Source organism: Ixodes scapularis, unplaced genomic scaffold, assembly GCF_016920785.2.
Source record: "Ixodes scapularis isolate PalLabHiFi unplaced genomic scaffold, ASM1692078v2 PGA_scaffold0__279_contigs__length_252992795, whole genome shotgun sequence".
Taxonomy (NCBI): domain Eukaryota; kingdom Metazoa; phylum Arthropoda; class Arachnida; order Ixodida; family Ixodidae; genus Ixodes; species Ixodes scapularis.
In genome coordinates this window covers 5,892,964-5,917,856 of record NW_024609835.1, presented here as the reverse complement: position 1 = coordinate 5,917,856, position 24,893 = coordinate 5,892,964, and the positions used below count along the sequence as shown (strand labels likewise).

At 45.6% G+C, this 24,893-nt stretch overlaps 1 protein-coding gene across 1 annotated transcript; it reads left to right on the top strand.

The window, feature by feature from the left end:
- Positions 1-1,295: 1,295 nt before the first annotated feature.
- On the top strand, positions 1,296-22,923 carry LOC115309908 (trypsin-1-like). Its single transcript, XM_029968162.3, has 5 exons — positions 1,296-1,381; positions 2,932-3,013; positions 7,939-8,128; positions 14,577-14,743; positions 22,734-22,923. Exons 1-5 carry the CDS (start codon positions 1,311-1,313, stop codon positions 22,896-22,898), a joined length of 675 nt encoding a protein of 224 aa, XP_029824022.3. The 5' UTR covers positions 1,296-1,310; the 3' UTR covers positions 22,899-22,923.
- Positions 22,924-24,893: the final 1,970 nt, after the last annotated feature.

The window sequence follows — 24,893 nt, the reverse complement described above, 5'->3', positions numbered from 1 at the left end:
GAGGGAAACCATAAGAGGGCGCCACCGAAACATCTCGGCGCTTTCCTGCACGGCATGTTGATCCCGCTCGTTACGTGACTGAATTCGGCGAATAGCGGCGCCGCGCGCAGGGGAACGTACGCCGGGGCGCGTGCAACATCTACTTTCCTGCACGGCACTTGATCCGGCTCCTCACATGATCGGATCTCGGCGAATAGCGGCGCGGCGGCACGTAAAAACAGACGCGCAACTCTGGTTCCCGTAGGGAGCCTATACAGGAACTATACCGGTAGCCTGGCTGCAGCGACACTTTTTCGTCATGAAGCGGCGGCACGTGGAACTACACAGTAATGTGGAACGCTCGATACACCTTCCCCTATAGCCACCATAATTGGATGGTTGCGCATTATTTTTCTTCTTTGATCCTTGCACGGCTTCCGGTGGCTCCCCACAGGAACGACCATAAGAGGAAGCGTCGACGTCCGGGGATGGATAAAAGAAAAATGAAGAAAGCGCAATCACCTCATCCCAAAAAGCAGAAATTGAAAAGCGGCTTGAAGAAAAAGCAAATATGATTGACGGGAGAAAAAAAACTTTCAGCCTTTCCACTCTGGTGAAGGAAGACCAGCGGAGCTCTACAACGGTAAGTAATGGCCGGCCGCAATTCGGACAAAGCCAGAGTGGAAAGGCTGCCGCCATCTGTGAGCGACGGCGGCAGCGAGATACGTGGCTTGCCGCCGTCGCTCACACATGGCGGTAGGTGTCCAGAGTTCGGTGTCTTCATTTCTTCGCGAAGGACACGATGCTGGGTGAACTAGCCCTTAAAGGCCGAGGTACAACCTCGGTTTTCTGCAGGGAAGATAATCCTGTTAGCGCTCCCCTCTCCTAATCTGCGAGGGGAGCCAAGTTGCGGCAAGGTAAAGAGTGGAGAGGATATAGGAAAGGAATGGGCGGGCAAAAGTGGAAAGCGCGAAGTGTACGTCGGCCTTTAACAGCTGCATTGTTAAAGAAAAAAGAAATATTAATGACTCGAAAAAAAAAAAACAAAAAAAAAAGCAACAATAACAAATAGGAGCATTAAACCGTTGCAAATTCAGCAGTGTAAATGGTGTTTTTTTTGTCTGTGTTTTGTTCAGCTCACTCATCATAGAAGATGGCGCACCTCACTAAGGGGTCGATTTTCTTATATGTTATTAGAGGATACGTAACTTAATTTCCCAAATTTGTTTTAGAACAAACATTAAAACTTACGAGAGAGGCTTAATTGTGAGGCTTCTTTCTTTCGATTTTATTTTACGTCGTATAAATAGGTGGCGATACTAGATCGTAAGATGAAACAAATCTGTGGAGGCTCCCTGATTTCACCCCTGGAAGTCTTGACAGCGGCTCATTGCCTCGATGAGTAAGTGTTATGTTTCTTGCTTTTCCCCATAAATGCTCCCGCGAGCTGAGATTTGTTTAAATTTGTAAATGTTATTCGTTTTTGCCATCAACATATCTAAAATACTAGGCGTCTTTTCGACTGTTTTCTTAAAACAATAGATTTTATTACTCAAATATTTTTAAAAGAACGTTATGAAGCACCGTCACAAAAAACCATCACGACGTACGGTGACATCACGTGGAACTATGACGTCATGTAATTCCATGACGTCACATGCCGTTGTACCGTCACGTGACATCGTGACATCACGAGTGATCAGAATATCGTGTGACACCGGTACTCACGTGACATCACGGTCGTGTGACCTCACGACGTCATGTGACGTCACACACACACAGATACAGCATGTGCCCAGCTCGTTCACAACACGTCCTTTGCTACCCGGACTTTGTCAGCATGATCAAGTAAGCGTAATCTTCATCTAAGCTATTCGCACTCTGTATTTTGTCGTGGTTTCCTCACGCGTTAGCAGACGACGACTAGACTTAGGGAAGTCTCCGAATACGATGTGCAGAAGTCCTGGCGAAACCATGCACTTTGAACCCTAATCGCTGATCATACTTTAATAAACTCAACCAATGGGAAGAAGGCCGATTGGTATTACGCTCCACTTACAAAGCAGTTATCGCAGCAGAGCGGGCGGACAACTTTGTGCTCTGAGCATGCCAGACAATGGGGAGGCGATATTGCATACTAATTTAATAGACAATAAATGTAACCAATAGGAACGCAGTATGTGACGAGTACCAGACATCTTATCTTTGCTCCACAGTCAGATAGATTGCAGTGTTAGCCAATAAGAACGCAGGACAAGTCCGGAGGTAGGCAGCGTGAATACAATAAGGCTTTCCTTTGCGCTTTCAATAGCTGTTAGTGACTTCCACTCTAATAAATCAAGAACGTCTAGGGGCTCTGCTAATGACGAGGGTGAAATTATGCCTAGACCTAAAAAAGTCGGTGCGGATAGTTACGCTTCACAATGCTCAATGTCATAACTCAGATTTTTTTTTTTTTAATGCCTAAACATAATTTAGGCATTGTGATTTGCAGGTTTTTTTCCCGTATATAAAACCCACTGGCTATCCCGACAGCCTTCTGGGAAAGTAGACACAACAGATTTCTAAGAGTATAGATTGATTAAATAGAACCCAGTAGCGTCATTGTACACGGTCATCGCAGACGATGCCTATACTTTTGTTTCACATTATTTCATGACGCAGACGACGCTACGAGCTGATGGAATCAATCAAACAATTTCAAAAGCACACCCGCGTGGTCCTCGTCATGTTTCTGTACGTGTTTGATCATTGCTGAACGCACAGAGAATGTATGTCAATGTAAAAGAATGTAAAGGGACTTTCACTCTGGACTCTATTTGATTGGCCCCATCAGCTCTTAGCGGCAACAGAGTACGGCTTAAGGCGAAACAAAGTATATAGTGAGTTTCACTTCTTAAAAATCGTCCTCTCGAAACTTTGAATCTGCAACGCTTGTCTTTTCTTTTCCAGCGAGAAAGTATCACACTTAAGTGTAATAGCCGGAAGCCTCACTTCACGATTGCCGTACTCAGCAACGCATCAAATCAGAAAGGTGAGCCATACGATCGAGTTCATATTAGAGACTTTTAGTAGATCGTATTCTAGAGCTTCGGTTGGCTAGCGGGAGCTCGAGTCGTCAGTAATTGAGCACGCGCCTGCTGGACCCGCTCTCCGCAGCGTACGATCTACTAAAAGAAAACTCGATTGAATAAACGACAGAACTAGATCTCAACCCCAATTTAATTTCGCTTTTTTTAATTTTGAAGTGCCTTTTAGTCCCGAGTAACTTCCTCTGCTTCTTGCGCACGGAGTACATTAACGTCACAGCGCCCAGCTCACATTGGAAGTATAGACCGTTCCATTAGGGTCATAGCAGAGAGGGGAATAGAGAGAAAAAAAATGCCGTCCCCCTCTCACCTGCACGTCGTCTGCTCCGCCGAGTGGGCTGTACCTGAGTGGGCGTACAAACTCTGTATAAAATCGCGTCATTTTGAAAATTTCAAGCGCAGATGTGCAGATTTTCGTATGCCAGTTATCGTGTAATACTATGCTAGATAAAAAGACTAACAGGGTCCAATTGCGCTGTTACCTGCGTGCAAATAAAAAAAAAAATAGGGGAAACTGTGTCAGATTGGCCGGTCTCTCCGGCGAAAAGTAAATCCGTTTGCTGAACCTTTTTTACTATACAAAGTTCGTACTGGTGTAGGCTTTTAGCGACCATGAGTGGAAGTCTGAAATAATAAATAAAAACGTGCTCTCCTGCCGCAATACACGCAGTAGTTGAGGGTAGTACTGCCGGCTGACTCAACTGCTGTTTAAGTAACGGGAAAAAGATATGCTAGTTGATCATTTACCGAAATACAACAGAGAGCTATAGGCTGATTTTGGAGTATTCATAACTATTCCGAGAACGCGAACCACTTCACAACGGCAGCCACGAGCGAGAGTTCGATGTTCCGTACAGCCCGCCGGTACAGCCCAAAGATGGAGAATGTCCACCTCCCAGTTTGTCGCCGGCTAGCGGAGTCTGGCGCGCGCCCTCTTTCTCGTTTTACCCCGCCGAACCCGCTGAATTTCCCGGATGTATGGAGAGGGCGCTGCTGTCGAACAAAATGGTGCCACCCAGAGAGCGCTAAATGGAATGGTTTATATAGACCATTTTACTGAAAAAGGGCTAGAGAGAAAAGGGGAAAGTGCTGCCGGCGCTTTCCCCCTCGCTGGGGGGTTAGACAGAGTGAAAGTCCCGGATGAGAGGCTCCGGCGGTGTTGGGTGTCTGCAGTGCCCGAACTTCGTTCGCGCTTTCTTCTCTGTTTTAAACTCGCAGACTTAATTAAAGCCACGGGCTTCGATGGCGACAGTCCCCCGGTCATCGGGACACTATTGCTCGCCCATGGTCATTGGGCACCATTGCTTGATCATAGGGTGACCGAATAACCACAGAAAGCGTCGAATACTGTCCGAGGATCTATGTAGCCAGCGGGCATTGGAAGCCAGCAAAAAAAAAAAAAAAAAAGTCAAATTGGATGTTTTAGTAATTTATACAGCGTAAGGTTGGTCTGCCACTAGGGGCGACACTGGTTTACACTGTAGATGAGCAATTTTGCCAGTGCAGTACGACTGCTAACCTGGGGTCTTTAACGTGCACCACGCAGTAGTGATACACGACCGCACGCCGGTACGATGCTCACCCATATCGGAACGGGCAGGGGTGGGGCTCGAACCCAGGATCCCACTCTACTCCTGGCACGGCACTTGATTCGAGTCCCCGACTATGCAACACTTCTCCGAAGAGAGAAGATGACGCATAGAAAAATAGTTCGGAGAATCGGAAGGAACCTTGGTCAGCATGGTAACAATGCCCCAGCATCTCCTTAACCCTAATGCCCTCAGAAGTAAAAAAAAAGAGAAAAAAAGAAATTGCACAAGGACTTAATTGTATTTTTTTTTTTTGGGGGGGGGGGGGGGGTCTTTTTCAAGAAATGTAACCAAATACATTTCACCCTGATTGTATCGCCATACAAAGAAACGTCCAAAATGTATTTCGATAAAGGAATACAGATACTGATGAAAAAATGTATCGCGCGATACAGAAACATAGATACGAAATGTATTTCTGAAATACTATTGCGATACTTCCCAACCCTGGATGAAAGCAGAGCAGCAAAATAATCAGTGGCAGCTCCGAGTGTTTCCAAAGTAAAATGAGGCTCCCGTGTCGTGTATCGCTTGTTGATTACTAAAAACGGCAACGTTGAAATAGGCCCATTGCAAGCAAAAATTGATAAATGGTTCAATTCTAGTGACGCGGAAAGCGATGCATTTTAAAGACATTGCAGCCACACTCACCTTGTTGGATTCCATGCAAGCTACATAGGTCCTCGGATAGTATTCGACGCTTTCTGTCGCTTTTCGTGCACCCTATCACCGAGCAATGGTGTCCCGATGACTGAGGGACTGTCGCCATTGAAGCCCGTGGCTCTAATTAAGTTTGCGAGTATAAAACAGAAAAGAAAGCGCGTACAAAGTTCGGGCACTGCATACGCCCAACACCGGCGAAGCCTTTCATCCGGGACTTTCACTCTTTCTAACGACCCAGCGAGGGGGAAAGCGCCGGCAGCCCTTTCCATTTTTTCTCTCTCGCTATCAAAATGGCGCAACCGAGGATACAACACAAAGGCTTCCTGCCTTCGCCTTTACCCACTATGCTCCTCCAATCAAAGCGAGCAAGCTCGTTGTTTGTGACCTGCTCGGAGAGATGATTAGCGTACAATGAATCGGGAGTAGTTCGGCGCTGTAAGCTGTTTAAGTAAATACAGGGTGTCCTCCTAAACATTTTACCCTGCTTTCTAAATCACTAAAACAAACTACGTATCGTCTAACGCTCAGCTTCGGCTCAAATGTAGCATTAGTGGTTCGAACCAGATGCCGAAGTTTTAGAACGAACTGGTATCAAGAGTTATGAGGAATTCTCGGAAATTCTCAATCGTGAAATGGTGACCGACAAAGTCCATGACTACGTGAGACTGACGGTGGCGCAAACTACCAGTAACAGAGCCAACTTTTTATTCAAATGTCCCGAAAATTAACTTTTGAATGAGATAAGTGCTAGATCTGAAACTCTGGCGTAGGATCCGGACCGCTAGCGCTACATCTGGACAGACACTGAGCGTTTGGCGATGCGTATTTAATGTTTGCGGAGAAAAGACATAAATCTCTTTCCTTTCCCATTTTTTTGTTGTTTTTTTTTGGGGGGGGTGGGGGGGGGGGGGGGAGGGGGGAGGTGAGGGGAGTGGGGAAAGCATTGTACATAAGAAATTAATAAAACGTGTCCCCGGAATTTTCGTTTGTCATGGGCTCTCGATTATTAGGTTGCTGTAAATGGGTCGCCTCGCGCGCTATGTAAAAATAGAAGCACAGTCACTATTTTAATGTGAACAAGGATAGTCATATATAAATTAAGCCCGACTTGTCTGTTCTCAAGCACCACTATCCTTGGTGGCTTCGACATGCCGTGCGTGTGAAAAATTGCCATAATCGGCGCCAATGAAATTAAGTTTCTTCAATTTTTTTATATCACAACAAAAAATGTTTCTTGAGGTCTGAGTTTTAGAGCGTAGCTCTTAGGCGCCCGTTTCCGGCTTGAGCGCCGTCGCCGTTGGCGTAAACGTGAGGTCACGTGACCCCCCCGAGGTCACGTGGCCCCTGTGAGGCCATGTGGCCCCAGTAGCGGAGTAGCAGGCAGGATGACGAAGTAGGAAGGAGGGACGAAAGGTGTACCCTTCCTTCAGTACCCTTCCCCCCTCTTTCAGAAGAGCTGCGCTCTAATTCGGCGTTAAGGGGGTTGTAAGCGACTTTCTTTTTTTTAAATAATATTTATGGCACCCTGCACATCCACTGCTTGCATTGAAACATATTAATTTTACCCGCACATTTACGAATTATAACATTTTGAAAAAAGTTTAATTTCTTTGTTTGTTTTCAAATAACGCTAAATTTGTCTCACCTCGTCGGTTCTAAAGTGCAACATTAACTATCAGTTTTCTACAAACGTAATAGGTAAGACGTGCACGAAATTGCATGCGATTTAATAAAATCTCTACACTCTCAAGAAAAAAGTGTGTATTGTTGCACCCTTTGTCCCATATAATAGACGCCAAAACTTCAATTCGACATACAGCACACCACAGTCGAACAGACGGGCCAAAATTTTACGAGGGGCTTGATAGCCGTGTGGTTCAACTTATTAAAAGAGCTAATGTATGTGTTACTGACTACAAAAAAAATTATCGGGGTTTTCTTGGCCCTACTGTGAAAACTCGGTGTTTTCTTTATGCGGTCTTTGATACGTACTTTAGCTATTTAAAAAGTTATATCGCACCGTTATCAAGCCGTTCGTAAAATTTAGGGCCGTCTGTTCAATTATAGGGCACAGAACGTCGGGACGAAGTTTTGGGGTGTATAATATCAGACAAAGGATGTAACGATACACCCTTTTTTCTTGAGAGTGTAGAGTCTATAGGAGTCACTCTCGGAATCTGACTTACTGAGTCTGTGACGAAAAATAAATTTGCCTTCCAGTGAAATTGTTTTTTTTTTTTCAGTACAAGCAACTCAATATTTGCAACTTTCACGACCTATAGATGGCGGACTGGCGCTTATCAGACTGGCTACAATCTGGATGATCCACGTAGAGCAAACAGTCCGAGATTATGTCTGTGACGCGTCAGTAATCCTACTTTTGTTAGATACGAGCAATATTGGGCTCTTCCATACCTATTTTATATCAGGGGGATATAAAGATTGAACAACTCTACTGTGAAGTCAATGATCCAGGAGCTAGGGAACGCGAACCTCACACCGCGGTACCACCATGCATCGGTGAAAGTTGGGAATGCTCGCCTTGTCTCTCGCGGATGAAAATAGAAACCGAACGCTCTGTTAAAAAGAATACTATTTGTTTTGTTTTCTTTCTACAGATAGCAAAGACATTTGTACACGAGCATTATGACGAGAAAAAGTACGATTTTGATATCGCCATCTTAAGACTAAACAGTTCCTTCAACATACAGGCATCTAATGGTTCAATAAAAACGATTGACTTGCCTGAGGAATATTACACGGTTAGAGGATTCGTTATCATTTGCGGATATGGAGCGAAGAGACCAGGTGATCCTAAATTTTACAATTTTACGCTGAACTTTGAAAAAAGAAAAAAAAGTGCTTTCTTTTTTATTTTTTTTTCGGTGGCTGAAAAATTAAGAGCTCAGAAGGTGCACCTTGAGAAATAGGGTTTGTCTGCTTTCACGAAATGCCCTTATAAATGTGGAACGCCTCCTTCCACATAGAGGTATCGGCGATTGTTGAGGCTGGAACTATCTTTCAATCTGAAAACAATAGCCTGCGCGGTGGCACTGAGCAGGACGTTTCACTTTCCTGCGTGACGTAGGCATGTGCTTACGTGACGTAGTCACCTAGCGTCACAGCGCGGACTGTTTTCTTAGGTCGAAACATATTTTCAGCCTCGTGATTGGACTGGCTCCTTCTATTCATAGCAGCGACTTGCTCTTTCTAAAAATTTTCTTCGAAAAAATCACTAGATTTTTTTAGAAAGTGTTCCGCTCAAGAGCATCATGCGCAGGATTACAGATTTTCGCTGTCGAGAAAACAGTTCGTCGTCTCGGACAGATCGGCTTCATGCGGAAGGGAAGGAGGCGAAGCTCGCTGCTGATATACTGCGATATCAATGTCGCGTAGCAGAAAAGGTACATGTGTGAGTTTAAACGACACAAAGAAGGGTGACATCGATCGCTACACTTAGCCTTTTCGCAGGTAGGGAGGACAATCAGCTGCTTACCTGACTTACCTGCCAAGCGACTGATCGCGACGAGACTTGGCGAGGACGCTGCTTTTCGTTGTTGTATAAATACTGCTTCAAAGGCGTCGTTTCAGTAGGCAGAATTCAATAACATAATGCCTAAGAAGCACACAGGAGCCAATAAGGCGACTCGGTGGCTGTGCCGTCACTGGACCGCGTCCGAAGCGGTGTATCCCTCCGTAGCATTTCCACTTTGCTTCACTGAAACCATCACCGAATAAAACTGATAGCGCCTCGATTTGGCGACGTGACTTGAGGCAGGGGCTGTTTGCGCTACCTCGCACATAGAACACATTGATGATGATACCCTTACTGTATTCTTGTGGTGTTACATGGACACCCGATAAGACGGGAAGGAGCGAGCCAACATGGTTATTGCTTAAAAAGCTAGTTTTATAATACGACGCAGCTTGTATGGAAGCGAGGCAAGCCTCTCACGTCATCTGATATTATAAATAACATTGTAGGAGGCACGCAACACACGCTTGACTTATACGATTCGGAAACTAGGGCTAAGAAAAGCACACATGGTTACAATTTTCGGCGGAAACAGGAGTAGCTAAAGAACGCGGTAAAAATTTAATAAAAAAAAAGTATTTGCGCGATGTTAGAAAATGTTAGTTGTTTACTTTTTATCCTGTTTGTATCTATGTCAACACAAAGAAGTAAAAGCAAATAGCTGACTGAGTCACATGAATTGATTTAATCCTTTGATGCCCAACGTTGCCAAGAAGCAACAACTCAAGAATGATTTATCTTCTACCGTACCACATGCGCCTCAATAAATTTAGTGCCCCTTGTAGAAAGAGCAAGGATACCTGCACTTAGCGGTAGGGGATCGAAATGCATCTTTAAAACAGATCGTTCATTTCTTAAAACTAATGCCGAGAGTGAATGTGAGGTATGATGGCGTGCACCAGTGGCCTCAAAACTGCAAGAGGAGAGAGCGGCGCGAATAATACAATTTCGGCTATACCTTCCTATACTGCGTGAAATTCAAAATGCGCCTCGCTCTTCTCCTACGTGGCAACTGATTTTATTCATCCGACGTGAAGTAGAGCTGCAAATGCCCAATGTTGCTTACGAGCAACACTTCGAAACGCGCGTACAAGAAAAGGTAATTTTTTTTTCTGAGATCATACTTGTGCATGATCTCAGACTGCGTGTATTCTAAAACCATGTCAGGGTTTGTGGGTCTTTAGTATTTCAAGTAAAGTTTTGGGCATCAAAGGGAAAGACACTAACCCCCCCCCCCTCCCCCCCCCCCCCCCCCTCAGACACACACCAAAGAAAAAAAGATTTTGCCAGGCGTGTTAATAGTGTGTAGAAAGACTACAGAACCAACATTCTGATTCAGCGTCATGTATACTTTTAATAAGTTAAAAAAAAAAAAAAAAACGCAACTTTTCAAAACCGAAACCAGAACTGGCCTGGGTAGAAAGGAAAAATGTAGAGGAGGACAGGGTTGCCGTAAGTGACGTGGCTATTCCCAACCACGTTTATTTCTTTTTTCTTCTTCGTATTTTCGGCCGTGCGAAGCAGACAAAAAACGCAAAACCCGTATGTCGCACGTCGCACAAATAACGCAAACTTTGAGCACGAAGCGAGTTTGCGTGTATTTCAAGCTCTTATCAATTCGTGTTCGTAAGACGAGCGATGTCTTCAGCCAGGAGAAGGGGCAACGACTCGGCGGCGTCTTCGTCCGTCGACGGCCGTGACAGAACGACTCGGCCGTCGTTCTCTCTGATGCATATGAGGAGGGTGTCTTGTATTCCTCCTAGTAAAGTATCTGATACGTTCTGCGTTCCAAATTTTAACGCGTTCGACGAGAGCAGTGGAGACAGCGTAGCAAACGCTCAACACAGGTATTTAAGATAAGATACTAAATACATATTTGAAAATGTAATTAGAGTAGTATTCAAGATACTTTTAGTGCGAACAATCTTGAGTAACGTACGACTGCTTCGATAAAGTAATTGAATTACATTCGAAGATACTCGGTACGTTTTTAAGCTGGTAATCTAAGAATAAAAAATCAGAAAGGAGTACTCGATTTTTGATGACTTCTATAAAAAGCACATTTTGCTGTGATCTTTATAACCTTAAAAAAAAAAAAAAAAAACCTTAGTTTCTGCATTTGAAGTTCACTCTCAAATAATTCGGGATATGCAACATAATGCGTGCCGAAATATTTGATAAAAGAACGGGACTCGTGTAATGTAGGCATGGCACCTGCCCTGCTGCTCATGACGCATTCCGGAATAAGTTCGTAATATACCCCGCCGCGATTCGGGGCACTTGACGTGTTGTTCGACATTGCATATCCATGACAGCCGAACTACTAGAAGGTGATCAGGCAGCCAGACTTGTTGATGAGTACGCGAGTGAACGACACAAGCTCACGCTCAGAAGAAACATCGAATTCGCGGACATCAGCCTCTGTCGCTGATTAACAACCAAAAGAGAGTACTTTGTCCCCCTAGTCAAAAACAAACAAAAAATCACGTGGATCTTCAAATTCTCAATAAAAAAACAACAGCAACAAAAAAACAGGAAAGTCAAGAGGGAAACACACGAGAGTTTCCACAAAACAGCTTCTGAACCTCCTTCCACTGCCCCCTTGTACGCCAGTTCAAACCATTTTTATACGCACTGAGGCCATAATGGCAAAGATCCCAAAATCAGAATCCACTTGTTCATTAATTACTCCTCCTAGCGGAAAACTGGTTTTGAGGATTTTAAGGATGAAAAAACGCGCGCATTCGGAAGATGATGAAAGAAACGCTTTTAAACGAGCTTCGGAGCAAACGTTAAGCCGCAATAGGCACACAAGGAGATTTGGGGAAGCCTAATTGAGGTCACTTCGGATCAATAAGCCTGCAGGATCTGGGTTCTATGGCCGAAAAAGTGCCTGTGCTCGCATGAAAACATGTTCCCGCATTTTCAATACTAGAACGCCTGAACCGGACATTTCCGAAAATGGTTCACTGTGACCGTCCCGAGCGTTGGCGTAGCAATCCTCCACTGACGGAACCACTCTCGATCCAGACAAGAGGTGGGGTATGAGAGCAAAATCCGGATGACGTCACCAGCACTTTGCTAGCTCAAAGAGTGACGTGCCATTCAAAGACAGATTGAAAAAAAAAGGGGGGGGGGGGGTGCACAAGAAGACACAGAGAGGCGTGGGGCTATTTATTCGGTCTTTTGTTTGAATTTAAAAACTGTGTTTTGCTCGTGCCTTGGTTTCTGTTTTGTGTTTGGTGGCTTGCCTCCGAGTTTGCAATCGGTTCAGCTTTACCCTGAGGTCTGACGATCCCCACTCCCGTAAATTGTTCCGGCGAAATTTTGTTTTCCGAAGGTTGCAAAATGTATTTGAGATACTGAGCACAAGTTAAAGAAATGTAATTAGGATAGAGCAGCAAATATTCTAGACTAAATGTATTTGGAAGATACCCAAATACTACAAAAAGTATTTGAAATAGGTACCGTACTTTGAGTAGAGTATTTGAGATAAGCAGAAGTCAGAGAAAAAGGCTGCTAGTTTTGGGTCTACCCACTAATCATTCCAACCAGAGCAAGGCGTTCTAAGGTCTCCTCCTCTCCCTCACTTTCTCGGCGCATACGTCACAATTCCCTCATCCCACCGAACGCGCCTAGAAGGAAGGGCTTCAGCGCTGTTTTGAAAGCGCTGCTCTGGCTGCTTGGCGCGTTACTCGAAAATATAACTTTGATATTCGTGATCCTGGAGGCCTAATAAAGACGATTTAAAGGGACGAAGCAACAAATTTTGCACTTTGTCAAAATACTGCTTAGAACGGTTTCCTGACGTCAATGACCCATGAAACACGCGTTCGTTTTTCACTACGCAATAGAAGTCCTAGAATAAATCAAAGAAAAACGAGCAGCGTTCACCCCCTCAAATCGCAGCCAGAACAAAAGGCCACGTGACCTGGAGCCACTTATATGCCGCCAATGTTGATCATAGCCACGCGCTGGGGTTGGCAGAAGACAGGATACGCGCTGATTTCTAGACATTGTTATGGTTCAGCCACTGTCGTCATTGCAGCGATTGGACACGGGCCACTACCCGAATGCATCTCGAGCTATCAATAATCACGAGCCCCAATCGAGCGCGCACGAAATGCTTGGGTCCAATTTATGAGTCGCGTTAAACAATTGTCACTGAAGCGTACTGCGATCCCCCAGCTACGTCATCAAGTTTCGCGAAGAAGAGATGGAATGAAAGCTCTCGCTTTTGTCCTTGAAATTACATCGCAACAAAGGAGTTTTTTTAGCCAGTGGCGTTGCGTGCGAGTATTCTTGAGTCCCCCTAGTGCCAGTAAGCTCGTGTAACGCGAAAAAAAACCATTCCAATTGAATATCGTTGCACCGCCAATTTAAGAGTTTTTCCTGAAATGCAAAATCGCCTCAGTTTCCCTTTAAAGGGACACTGACAGGATATTTATGCTCGACAAGCTTTTTATTTGTAAAAGACATATGAGAGCCCAACTACCCAAAAAAACAATTTGCGGCTCAAAATTCGTTTTCTTTGCGCCCGAAAACCGCCGATCGAGAACTGGTCGGTTTGAGTCAAGTTCACTCTCTTCTCATTGGTCACGTGCCGTTTTTTTTTTATGGTTTAAACACAACCACCAAATATAATCAAAGTCGTGGGTCATCGAAGGCACACACAATATTAAAAATGAAAAAGAAATATGATACCTATCGTTTGTGGCTTCTAAAAAGCAGCAAATACGTTGACTGAGGAAAAAAAGGTGTCACAGCCACGGGGCTTCCGACACACTCATCTCCTCTGTATCTCTTCTTCCTCCCCAGTCTAGTTTTGGTTTCGGTTTCGAGCAGTTGCGTTTTTTAACTTTCTTAAAAATATACGCGACGCTGTAGCAAAATATTGATTGGGCAGTCTTCTGACACCATAATATATCGCCTGGCAAAAAAAAAAAAAGATAGGGTGGTGTCCGTGTCTCTTTAAGGCCGCTATCACACCGCTACTCCACATACAAAAGACAGTCTGCCAACATTGTCTGAGGCGTGTTGCCTTCTGTATGATGGTAACATTGGTAATACAAAAACATGTCTGCAGACATGATCGAACATGCCTCGGGTGTTTCCGTTTATCATGATGTCTTCAGTGAACCCCGTGTCGTTTCTTTGATGTTTGAGCAGTCTTACTGCGGCTTAAGACACCTGCAACATGGTGTTCATGTCACCGCATGATTTTCAATATCGTAAAATACAAATAAGAATTTATACGTGCTCATTTTACTTTAATTTGTTCTTAACCTCAAACATTAAAAACGCATAATTACAAGCGCGAGCGTGCGCGTCTGCACACCGTAGAAGCAAGGCCGATATCTGCGTGATCCGAAGCCCGGCACTGACCCGTTTATTGCTATAAACTAGCCAGCAATGTCTGCTTAATTTTTTATTCGAAGCAAGATTATTTTTGTTAAGCAAATATTTGAGTTTTATTTCTTCACTGATGCGTTTTCATAACAAGTTAATGAGTGGCACATACCCACAGATCTGTGTGCGGGCGTGGGCGTTTGTGTTTGTGAATGGATTCACGCATGTATGAACGGAGATGTGTCTTTTCAGAAGCTCGGGCGTGTAAACATTGGCCATGTTTCATCAAGCGCGTGCGTTAACATGAGACAAAATTTTATGATTTTATCATGCTACTGAGAAACTGCGAAACTAACCTTTCTCTTACGACAGGTGGCTCGTCAAGAAATACGCTTTATACGATTGTGATGAAAGTGTTATCTGATGAGAATTGTTATTCTTGGTTCGAAGAGGTGTATCGAAATGAGAAGATTAAAAATGACTATATGAACAGTACCATGTTTTGTGCAATCTCAGATGATAAATCGGATTCTTGTGAGGTAAGTTGAACAAAATGGTGATGGTGTTTTCAGCGCGAGACACATGCGCCTCAAAATTGTTCGATCCGACGTGCGAACTCTAGGAACACATCGTCGGACAATACAAGTTTGGTGGCACTGGAGCACCGGACGGGGGCTCCTCCGGCTCCGGCATGCGACCAACTTGCCAGATATTCGCCGCACCTCCGTTCGACAGTCGGAGGGCCGCAGCAAATGGCAGCACGGATGGCGCGAACGTCATTAAGTCACGTGAAGATAGGCCCGATCGGGACAGCAGGACCGGGAAGCGGATGTAAGCTGTGCGTCAAGCGAGTCATCGTCGTCAAGTGAAGGCAACGGACGCCATGCAGTTTTCCCGCGCGCACAAGGGGAGGAGATCAGACCGTGGCGCCCCAAGCGGCTAACTTTAGAACGATACGGATGGGGATAAAATAACAATGACTATTCACTCGGCTGACGTAACCGAACGCCGCGTCAGCGTTCGGCCTGAGTTCGTGTTCTCCGGTCGCCCGAGGGGGAGGAGGGGCTCTTTTGTTAAAGGGGCGGTGCAATGATTTTATGATTAAAAGAATTTGCATCTCGTCATTCTTACGTTGTTTATCGTGTCCCAGAGGATAGAGAAAACACTTCCTTCAATAAAAATGTCGCGATTCCGCTGCATAATCGCAAAGCAAAAGTCGCGCTTTTTCCCCCACCTGCAGCCCCAAGTGGCAGCCGAAGGAACTACGGCGGAAAGATTACGTGACCTCGCTCGGCTCTAAGCTGCAGCACAGCGCCCGCTAATGTACGCAGGGAGAGGGAGGGGAAGCGTCCTCCGAGATAGCACACGGGAAGCTACACGGCACTCCGAATGACGTCACTGGGAGTGCAACCGGGTGTGACCCTGAAGGCTGGGAGTGAGTTGAGGGGTGCCCGAAATGCCAATCTTTATCTTTTTTTTACGCAACAACTAGGACACGCAGGCGAAATCAGTTTTCTGTTCTTTACTTCAGAAGTGTCAGGGGACAACTTTCAGAAATCTTTGACCGAAGTCCGAAAATCGTTGCACCGCCCCTTTAATATTCAGGCCTGCAGAAAAAGTGCAGCAGGCACGGTTCATATTTCCAGCACAAAAACCGAAGTGGGTCAAGCTCGCATTCTCTGACCGCTGCTTTCGGTAGAGATATGGCCCGAACAATGAACGTCACATCGTTTATCGTAAGTATATTTACGTTATACTGTGCCTAGCGCTCTCTTGAAGAAGATGACCTGGGCATGCCCATAAGGCCTGTAGGCATAGGCGCAGACTACGGGGGAAGGGGGGGGGGGGGGGGCATCGGGGCTCGTGCCCTGCCCCCCCCCCTCCCCCCCCCCCCCCCGCCCGGCCATGATCCTTACCAAGACGCTGTTTACGTGCCATGTAACAAGCTTCTAGTAGTGGCATGTAAACAAAATGACGCCCACGTTGCCTTTATTGACAAAATACATGGGAAATGGAATCCCAGCGTGCTTTCGTTAGCTTCAATCTCCAGTTCTGGCGAGAAGGTAACGCGGCATCGATCACTTTTATGTCCCCTTGGTCTGCTTCCACAGCAGCCTGCCCTTTTGCGATGTCCCATTGGAAAAAAAAAAAAATCAATAAAACAACCAGTTGTTCATATAGAGGGGGCTTTCTACATACGGAGCTGTTCCAAAAGTACGTTTAGTAGCGACTCCGACTGAGTTACCCGAACCGGAGTCGTGGAGTCACAACTTAACACGCCCAATGAAGCGATAGATGATTCAGTCGGCCGCGAAGGACCGCATGCGTGAGAAAATATTAGTTGGCAAGTCGTTAATAAAAATTAGAAAAAGTAATGGACCAAGAGCACTGCTGTTACAATGATAGCAGAAGAAGATATACATACGCTGTAAAATTTACCTCCTAAAATAAACTGCTGTAATTGCCGGTGTAAAAAAAATTGCGCGAAAAAGCCCCCCCCCCCCCCCCCCCCCCCTTCCTCGGGAAAATGGAAAGTCTACGCCGCTGCCTGTAGGCATGTCCACAGGCCTTGCGTTGGGTATACACCGAGGTGTGGGGACAAGAAACGGGTCAGAGCTCCCCCTATACACCAACTCATCTCTGTGACGTCACGGCGCGGTGGTGGCGCGTCGGTCGCACTTCCGGTCTGGGGCTGTGGGCAGAAATCCCCATGCCAGACGTGTATTCCTGCGTTGTTTTGAAGGGAACTAGCCAAAAACCTGCCTTCTCGTCAAAACGCCGGGACTGGGGCCGTACCAAAAGAGACGAGAAACGTTTGAAGGTCAGTTTTCACGTGCTCGGTTCGTCCGAAAATCTGGATATGTGCCGTGAAAAGGGAAAAGCAGACGCCGTCGGACAACGATTGGTTGGGCGGGAACCACTTTCAGTTAAATTCACGCATATTGTGGTCATTAGATTTATTTGTTTTGTTAGCATGAACGCCAGAAAACTATCAAGTTGTGTGGACCACCTACGGACTACGTTCAGTACGTCTTCAAGTTCAAACAGCCGCCTGATTGTTCGAACTGTCGTCTGCTCTTTCAAACGTTTCTGCTTGTCGTCTGCTCTCTTAGACGACGCCGGCCCGTTCCAAATATGGGCCCGGTACTTGCGCTAAGAAGTAAGCGCAGGCCTCAAAAGACTTAAGTTCAAAGGTTGGTAAGCAGGCTCGATGTAAAAAGTAATACAAGGAGATGTTGATCATTGTTTTCACTGACCATCACTGACTTGCTATGCCTAACTGACTTGGTCCGATTCTGCTTGCGATTTTTAGTATCGACGTCGACCATCTCAGCTACCGTTCACGCTTTTGCAGCCCGAGCGGCGTCGCGACTGAAAATTGCGAGCGAAATCTCATCATGCAAATTAGTTTTCAGCGTACATACTGCGGCGTCCACGCGGAATGAATCGCCACATGTCACATTAATCACGCGAAGTTTCGCGGTGTAGCGAGCCTCGGTAATTTCGCTGACGCCGCTCAACTAGTCGGACATGGCCAGGAAGACGTAGAATCAACAATTCGAACGCGAAAAAGAGCAGGGGGACTCACACCGACGCCGACAACATCGCATTTCAATGGTTTGTTTCTGGGCGACGGCGAGCTTGTTGCCCACACCCCCATCGCGCACGCGCGGCGCCGGTGGCGTGCGCTAGGGGCGCTCCGGTTGGTTTGTAAACATGAGTTGGTGTATAGTTCAATCTCCTCGCCCTGGGACCGATCAAGACCATCGATCCCCCAAATGTACTTCGCTTTAAATTACGATGGACACCAGCAGACGCTGTACAAGCCATTCCAGTGCCATGTGATTGTTGCGTTAACTTTGGGAGAGACGCAACAATGCACGGGGTGCGTAGTCACGTGATTTGTACGCAGTGCTCGCTTCGCTAGTATGGCTCTTGAGGTCCACTGCGGTTCATCGTAAGTAAGTGATGTTGAGCAAAAAAAAAGTAAGTTTGCGTAAAATTTTTAAATCCTTTATTAAAATGTAATAAAACATTTTGTTTGTTTTAAAGTGAGAAAAACAACAAAAAAAAAAGGCGAGAGGAGGATTAATATTTATGGTTTCAAGGCTAGGTGGCGCGTGCGACCACCCGTTACAAATGCAACCATTATCTTTCAGATATTTATCCGATAGTAGGATACCCGGAGCTGGGCAGAGCCGAACGGAACGTCGCGTCGAAAGCATGTGTCTCGAACTGTCGTGTGCGGCGAGTCGGAGCAGCCATTTCTCCGATGGTTCGCACGTCGGATCGGGCGAATCGCGCGTGTGTCTCTCACTTTACTGAATTGTTGAATTACAGCCTCGTTTGAAGGTTCGGAAATTTGCAAAATACCACTAATTCTGGAAAGAGAAAGGAGGAGAGGGAAAGGGAAAGCCATTAATAGACAATTCGCCGCATTATCCAGGTACCACAGGTAATTCTGGGAACGAATTCGCATTAAAATGCGGGTTTGGGCTATTTGGTCTTTATTATTTATAATGTTTAAAAACGCCAGCAAAACGAGAAAAAAGACAACACGAAGACAACCGAACAGGCGCTATCTACACGCGCTGTACATGCTGGCATGTACAGCAGGAACCGGTGGAAAGCACAAATCTGGAACAGGTGCCTGCGTTCCACAACGCCTTATTTTATGTATTCATTTCGAATTCTTTTGTACAGAGAGATCGAGCGTGTGCAGCGCGTGTATTTATGGTCCCAACATTCTCCTTGGTGCTTTAATAATTTAGCGAACGTCTATCAGAACTTGATCCAATGTGCACCATTCCAATATTTACGAGTCCTCAGCGCAGCGCCCGATCTCCTCAGCCCAGCACTCGCATGGTCGCCGCTTCGGAAAGCGAGCAAATCACGCGCGCTACGCATGAACATTGAAAATGGAACCTGCCAAAAGCCCTTTCATTAATGCATAAATGTCGGCCATTAAAAAGAAAAAAAGACATGTTTCGAGAGTTCTTTCTATAATGAACAACTAAAGGCGTAACGAGTGCAAAAGAAAAAAAAAAAAAAAAAAAGAACCTTCAGTTTAGCATTAGCAAAACGTGGTACCACTTAGCGGAGAATCACTGTAGTCGTAGACAACTTTCTGTGGCATTTCCGATAAGAGGAGGAGAGTGTGCGCGCAGCTTTAACCGGTGCTCAATCTGGAAGACGGCACGTGTTCCCGTACCTTGGACTGCATTGCAACATCAAGCAATCTGCACGTGGGGCTGACGTCAGTTAGGATCCTACACGAATGTAGTCATTGACACGTAAGAAGCTCAGGACGTGGCGAGACACCAACACCTAATCATTGCTCCGCAACTTACTATGTTGCGACATCGACCGATACGAACGTTGACAGAAGAATCATGAGCTAAAAAGCGCGAGGGCATAAAAATCATGCCCTGCGCTTCTTAATCTGTCAGTGTATACGCTCTAAACAAAATTATCTGAGCTACCTTTACCGCAGAATAAGGGGGCAGCCAATCACGACAATCAATAGAAGAAGCTCAGCGAATGGCAGAGCTAAACGTAAGCTTACAAAAAAAAAAATATTATGGGCACATTGAGCACTACATTTCATTTTGTTCACCTTCCCCACGCACATTGCACCCCCCCTCCCCTCCACCCTTTATATTCTAATTGTATTCTAAGCTTTGTCATTCGCTGGGATTCTTCTATCGCTCGCCGTGATCGGCTGTCTTCTATAGGGCGGGAAAGTGAACTGGCAGGATATTTTAGAGTATGTCCACTGTAAAAAGGCGAGTGCACCTACATTCGCTCTAAGTAGTAGACGATTCAATCATTGCCATCTACGTAGGGAGATCCCCCCCAAAAATACTTGTAGCAGAAAGAAAAAAAAAAGGTGGGGGAGAAAAATTACAGTTGGGGATATAACGTGATGTTTCACGTACTTACGCAATGCTCAGAAGTCGGTCTTCATTTCAGCTCCAAGCACGTTTCTTCCAGTCTTGTCAATAGAATTTTCCAGAAAATCCCACGAGGCATCTCGTCAATCCCACATTGCACCTCGCAGTGCGGGAATTGTGGGGCCGTTCAGGTGTACGCTCGGGTCCAGTTCAACGCTCCGAACGTCCTGGAAGTGACTTAACTAATTCTCTCTTACCACTGTGAATTCAGAAGACAACGAAAATAGAGCGAACACATGAGAAAGCCGATACGCATCATGTTTTATTATCGTCCAGCTTTCTTTGCGTTCTGAAATTGCGAAACGGTAAACAAACATGACCCGCTCCACCTATTTACGGCTAATTTTCCACTCTCCGTACATCGGATAGCCGTAGTGTACCTAAAAGACGATGGGAGGCGCTGGGTACCGTGTTTGCGCGAGAAATAGCCGCACTTCTTTTTAAAACAAGGCCCTTGCGTCTACTTTCCCGCAGAGCAGATATACAGCCAATCATTGCGCTGCGCATAAATCACATGGCGAATAACCAGATCGAGAACACGCTTCTCCATACAAATACAACCTTCACTGATGATATCTTCGCCCGAAGACGTTATCTCTGTCCTGTAAACCGATGAAATCATGCTGTCGATCCCGGTGATTGGCAAGCTTCGTGCTCCGCGGAAAAGCGAACCGCAGGCTTTCTTCATAAACAGTGCGGCTATTACTTAAGTAAGTACGGTATGTGCGGAATGGTCTGTTAGCTAATTTCCCTCCGTCAATCGAGGGGCTGGTTTTCTGTGTCTCTGCGGAAAAGCAGTGGAAGCTTTACGAGTATCCAAAATTGTTTCGTCGATTGTTTTTCTTGAGCTTTGTGCCAGGTGAAGAAAGACTACCGACTGTGCTGGATTCCTGGCGGTGAGAGTTGCAGTCTCACGCGAATGTAGTTTTGATGGAGAGAGTTCTATACTTTGTCTCATCCTACGATGGACTAGAGGCCAAAGCCACGGGCCGCCAGATCCAATCACGTTCCACACTGTACTATGACACGCTTAACATTGATTAGAGCTGGACGAATAATGCTCGAATTCAAAGGCGCCGCATCATTTCTATGGCTTCACCGCTGCAAAGAGCTTATGTGTCGTGGCTTTCTTTACGATGTAAAATTGTTGAGTCACTCAGTGCTCTTCGATTCGAACCACTGTCCAACCGTCCCCTCATCAGTGGTGCGAGACGCGGGCACCGATACGTGCATCGAAGCCAAATACCGCGCAATTTCTAAGTGGCTCGTGATTGGATCTGGTGGTCCGTAGCTTTTGCCTTTAGTCCATCGTAGGGTGAGACGAAGTATGTACTCCCCCTGCGGATTTCCTGGACTTCCTGGGGGGCTATGCAAGACGGCGGGACGAAGGGACGGACAGGGACGGACAGGGACATCACCGTCCACTGTATTCGTCAGCGGCATGAAGCTGACCAATCGCAGCAGGCGTTTAAGTCCCGGTCCCTCCGTCCCGCCATCTTGCATAGCCCCCCCCCTGGTCTCCTAATACGCAGTAGGTATGCGCAGTAGACCATTCCAGGTCACTTTCTCACCTTCACATTCGCACCCCCTTCGAAGGATCTGGCGACCTTTACGTCGTCCTTGACCGTCGTCCTTGGCGTCGCCCTTGACGTCGCCCTTGAGGTTGTCCTAGACGAATATGCTATCGCGATTCATAGACAACCAACAATAGTGGTTTCTGCAGCAATTTTTGTTCTAAGATATTCAAATTAACTGGGTAAACCGATCACCCAACTAAAAGATTTGTTGGAATCAACGAACCTCCAACCAACCACGCACCAACCCAGGTGAGGGAAACGAAGCAGCCGAGGCAGGTGCTAATTGAAGTTTATGACTGCGAAAAACGTAGAAAAGGGAGCACCTCGGCCTGTCTACGCTGGGCGCTAGAGTGTAAAAAATATTATAGAAGAAAAAAAAAAACGAGCTGTGTACTTGATATGTAAAGAGACGCATCCGAAAATAATTTCTACCCGACCTTTTTAATTTAGTCCACATTTTTGTAAAGTCACAAAAATTAGCGCCGATTCTCACCTTTTAAATATATTTGCTTTAAAGAAACAAACATTCGGAACGAGTGAAGTATTTCATGAACAGTCATAGTCGCTGACATTTTCAGAGGCGCCGGGCGTGGCTTATATAAGTTTCACATTTTTCTTTTTTTTCGGCGTTTTTATCGCCGAAGGCCGGAGTCGCAATGGCTGCAAAGTGATTATCAGGCAGACTCGTCACATCCTGAATTTCTTAAGTTGTCTTTGACTTTATTTACCCTGTTGCAGATGAAGAAAAACGGGACAAGTTCCTCTCGCGAATTCCTTCACTCTTTCCACTTTAGCGTGTGAAAGCTGTAAAAAGGTGGAAAGAGGAGGCGTGTGCACTCGCCTCCCTCTCCAAGACTCGCTCGATAAAGTGAAAAAAGTGGAGAGCTTCGTGGGGAGTGGGGGGCTTCTTAACCTGCAACAGTGGATAGGGCTAAATGCCGACAAAGTTTTTCCTTCTTAGCGAATGACGCTGTCTGTCTATCCGGTGTTGTTTTCAGAACGACTCGGGTGGTCCTGTCGTGCAGTACAAGAGAGGGAATTATGTGCTGGTTGGCATCATTGCTTGGGGAGTGGAATGCACTAACCGCAAGTACCCTGGAGTGTACATGGAAGTGTCTTCGTTTCTCCCTTGGATAGCGGATCACTCGACCGTTCAAATATGATGTACAGGCCATGCACCACGCCGGATTCAACATCCCCAATCAGCGGAGAGTTTCATAGATTAACTCGGACTGCAGAAGACTTCACCAAATAAAACGAGTCAGGAATGCAACATGTCTTTCCTCGAAGGTTTCATAGCGGGAATACAGTACCGAACCTTAGAAACGCAAAGTTCCAAATCCTCCAAATTCTCAATCAGTGTCTAATAAGTTACGAATTCGCGCTTTGGTCGAAATAACCGCGGCCATTTTCTTTGAACAGGTGCGCTCGTGATCGATATGCCATCCATGTTTGAGCGTAAATCAGAAATTACTGGCAACGGGGAAAAAATATTATAATGAAGACGTTCACGGACATCAAAAAAATGATGAACCCGTAAAACTGCTACTAAAATACTAGGGCGTGGTGCGCACACAGGAATTAACTCTGTGTTGGCAAATTTTAGCGGCAAGTTGTCGAAAGGAGGCTCACGCAGACCTTTGAGCGACTCGAAAAGACTTTTCCGAGGAATGCTATACTGTGAGGAACTGAGTGAGAGGAGGAGATGAGATCGGGTGGAGACGTGAGAGTGCCGAGCTTTGATTGGAAGGATAATGGTTAAGCGCAAAGGTTAGCTACCTTTGTTCCTACCAGGCGCCGGCGTTCTGCGTTCGAACACGATTGAACAGTGACTAGATTCTTTGCAAGTGCCACCAGGTGGTGCTCCAGTCTTTGATGTCCCAGCGAACTTCCGGTTCATAAAAAGGATGATCAAAGCCCCCCTCCCTAATGCCGCTGGTTGAAAAATCAATGAGTATTGAACCACAAATGCACCAGGTGAACGCCAACAGAACCAACAAGAGCGAGAGCTGCTCACAATTTTCGGACATTCTTGTAAACCAACATGTCTCCTCCAAGACATTAACTATAGTGCGCCCTCGCTAAATCTCCAACATAGTTTTCCCTGTAGCATTTATGCTTTCTAACACTGGTGACATAAGCAAGCTCGAAAGGCTTGCAAACACGGAAAGACCGCAAGTCACTTGGGACGCAAGCAAAGGTTCATGTTTGTAAACAGTAAAGCGTCCATCCTTTCAATCAAAGCTTAATGCCTTGACTTCTCTATGGGATCTTATCCTCTCCTCCTCTTCAGGTTTTCTCCGAATGGCAGCTACTTCTTAAGATCAAAGCAGCTTTTGCCCATTTTTCAGAAACAATGTAACCCTACAAAGGCGGGAGCCTAAGAAAGCACGCAGACAAGGACTCACAAATTTATGTGCACGTAAAGACCTTCGTGACGCTGTGTCCTTGGCATTGCTGGATTGGCCTTATCGGCGGCGTAGCGCCTGATCCGATCTGACTTGTGAACCGATGTATTTGTAACTCCACAAAAGGCTATGCCTCCCTGCGAAAAGTCATAAAATAAAGAAAGCAGGGAGCTACCTGCATCCAAGTGGGGTTGCATTCACTCTCCTCATATACATAAAAAAAAAAGGTTTTCGCTTCAGACATTCCGACAAAATTATCTGCGGACAGGCCTCAGGAGTGTTGGAAACATGTTTGCTGGATGCATATATGTCTTGCGATTATGTCTGCAGACAATGTTTGTATAATCAATGTGGCGGAACCGTCATGCAAAAAAAAAAAACACGTTTTTTATTTGTTTTTTTTTTTGCGGATTTTATTTATTGGCAGAGGGGCAGAGATAAAGGCGTGGCGCCTGAGAGCACCTCCGCCCCCTTTCGTTCATACAGCAGAAATTACATTAGAAATAAGTCACAGCATGAATACATAACAAGACCAGCCATTGTCATAGAAACAAATAAAAACAGTGATTATAGAAATATCTGAAAAACACATGGAATACAATGGCTCTACTCAAACAACTACACAAGCGGCAGTCTTGAACATTGAGGGCCACATGCTTTTCATAACCCAAAATAAAAAAAAAAATAAAAAATAAAAAAAAGGCACAAATATACACTAATGGAGAAAGGAAGCTTCTGGTGGCTTCATGT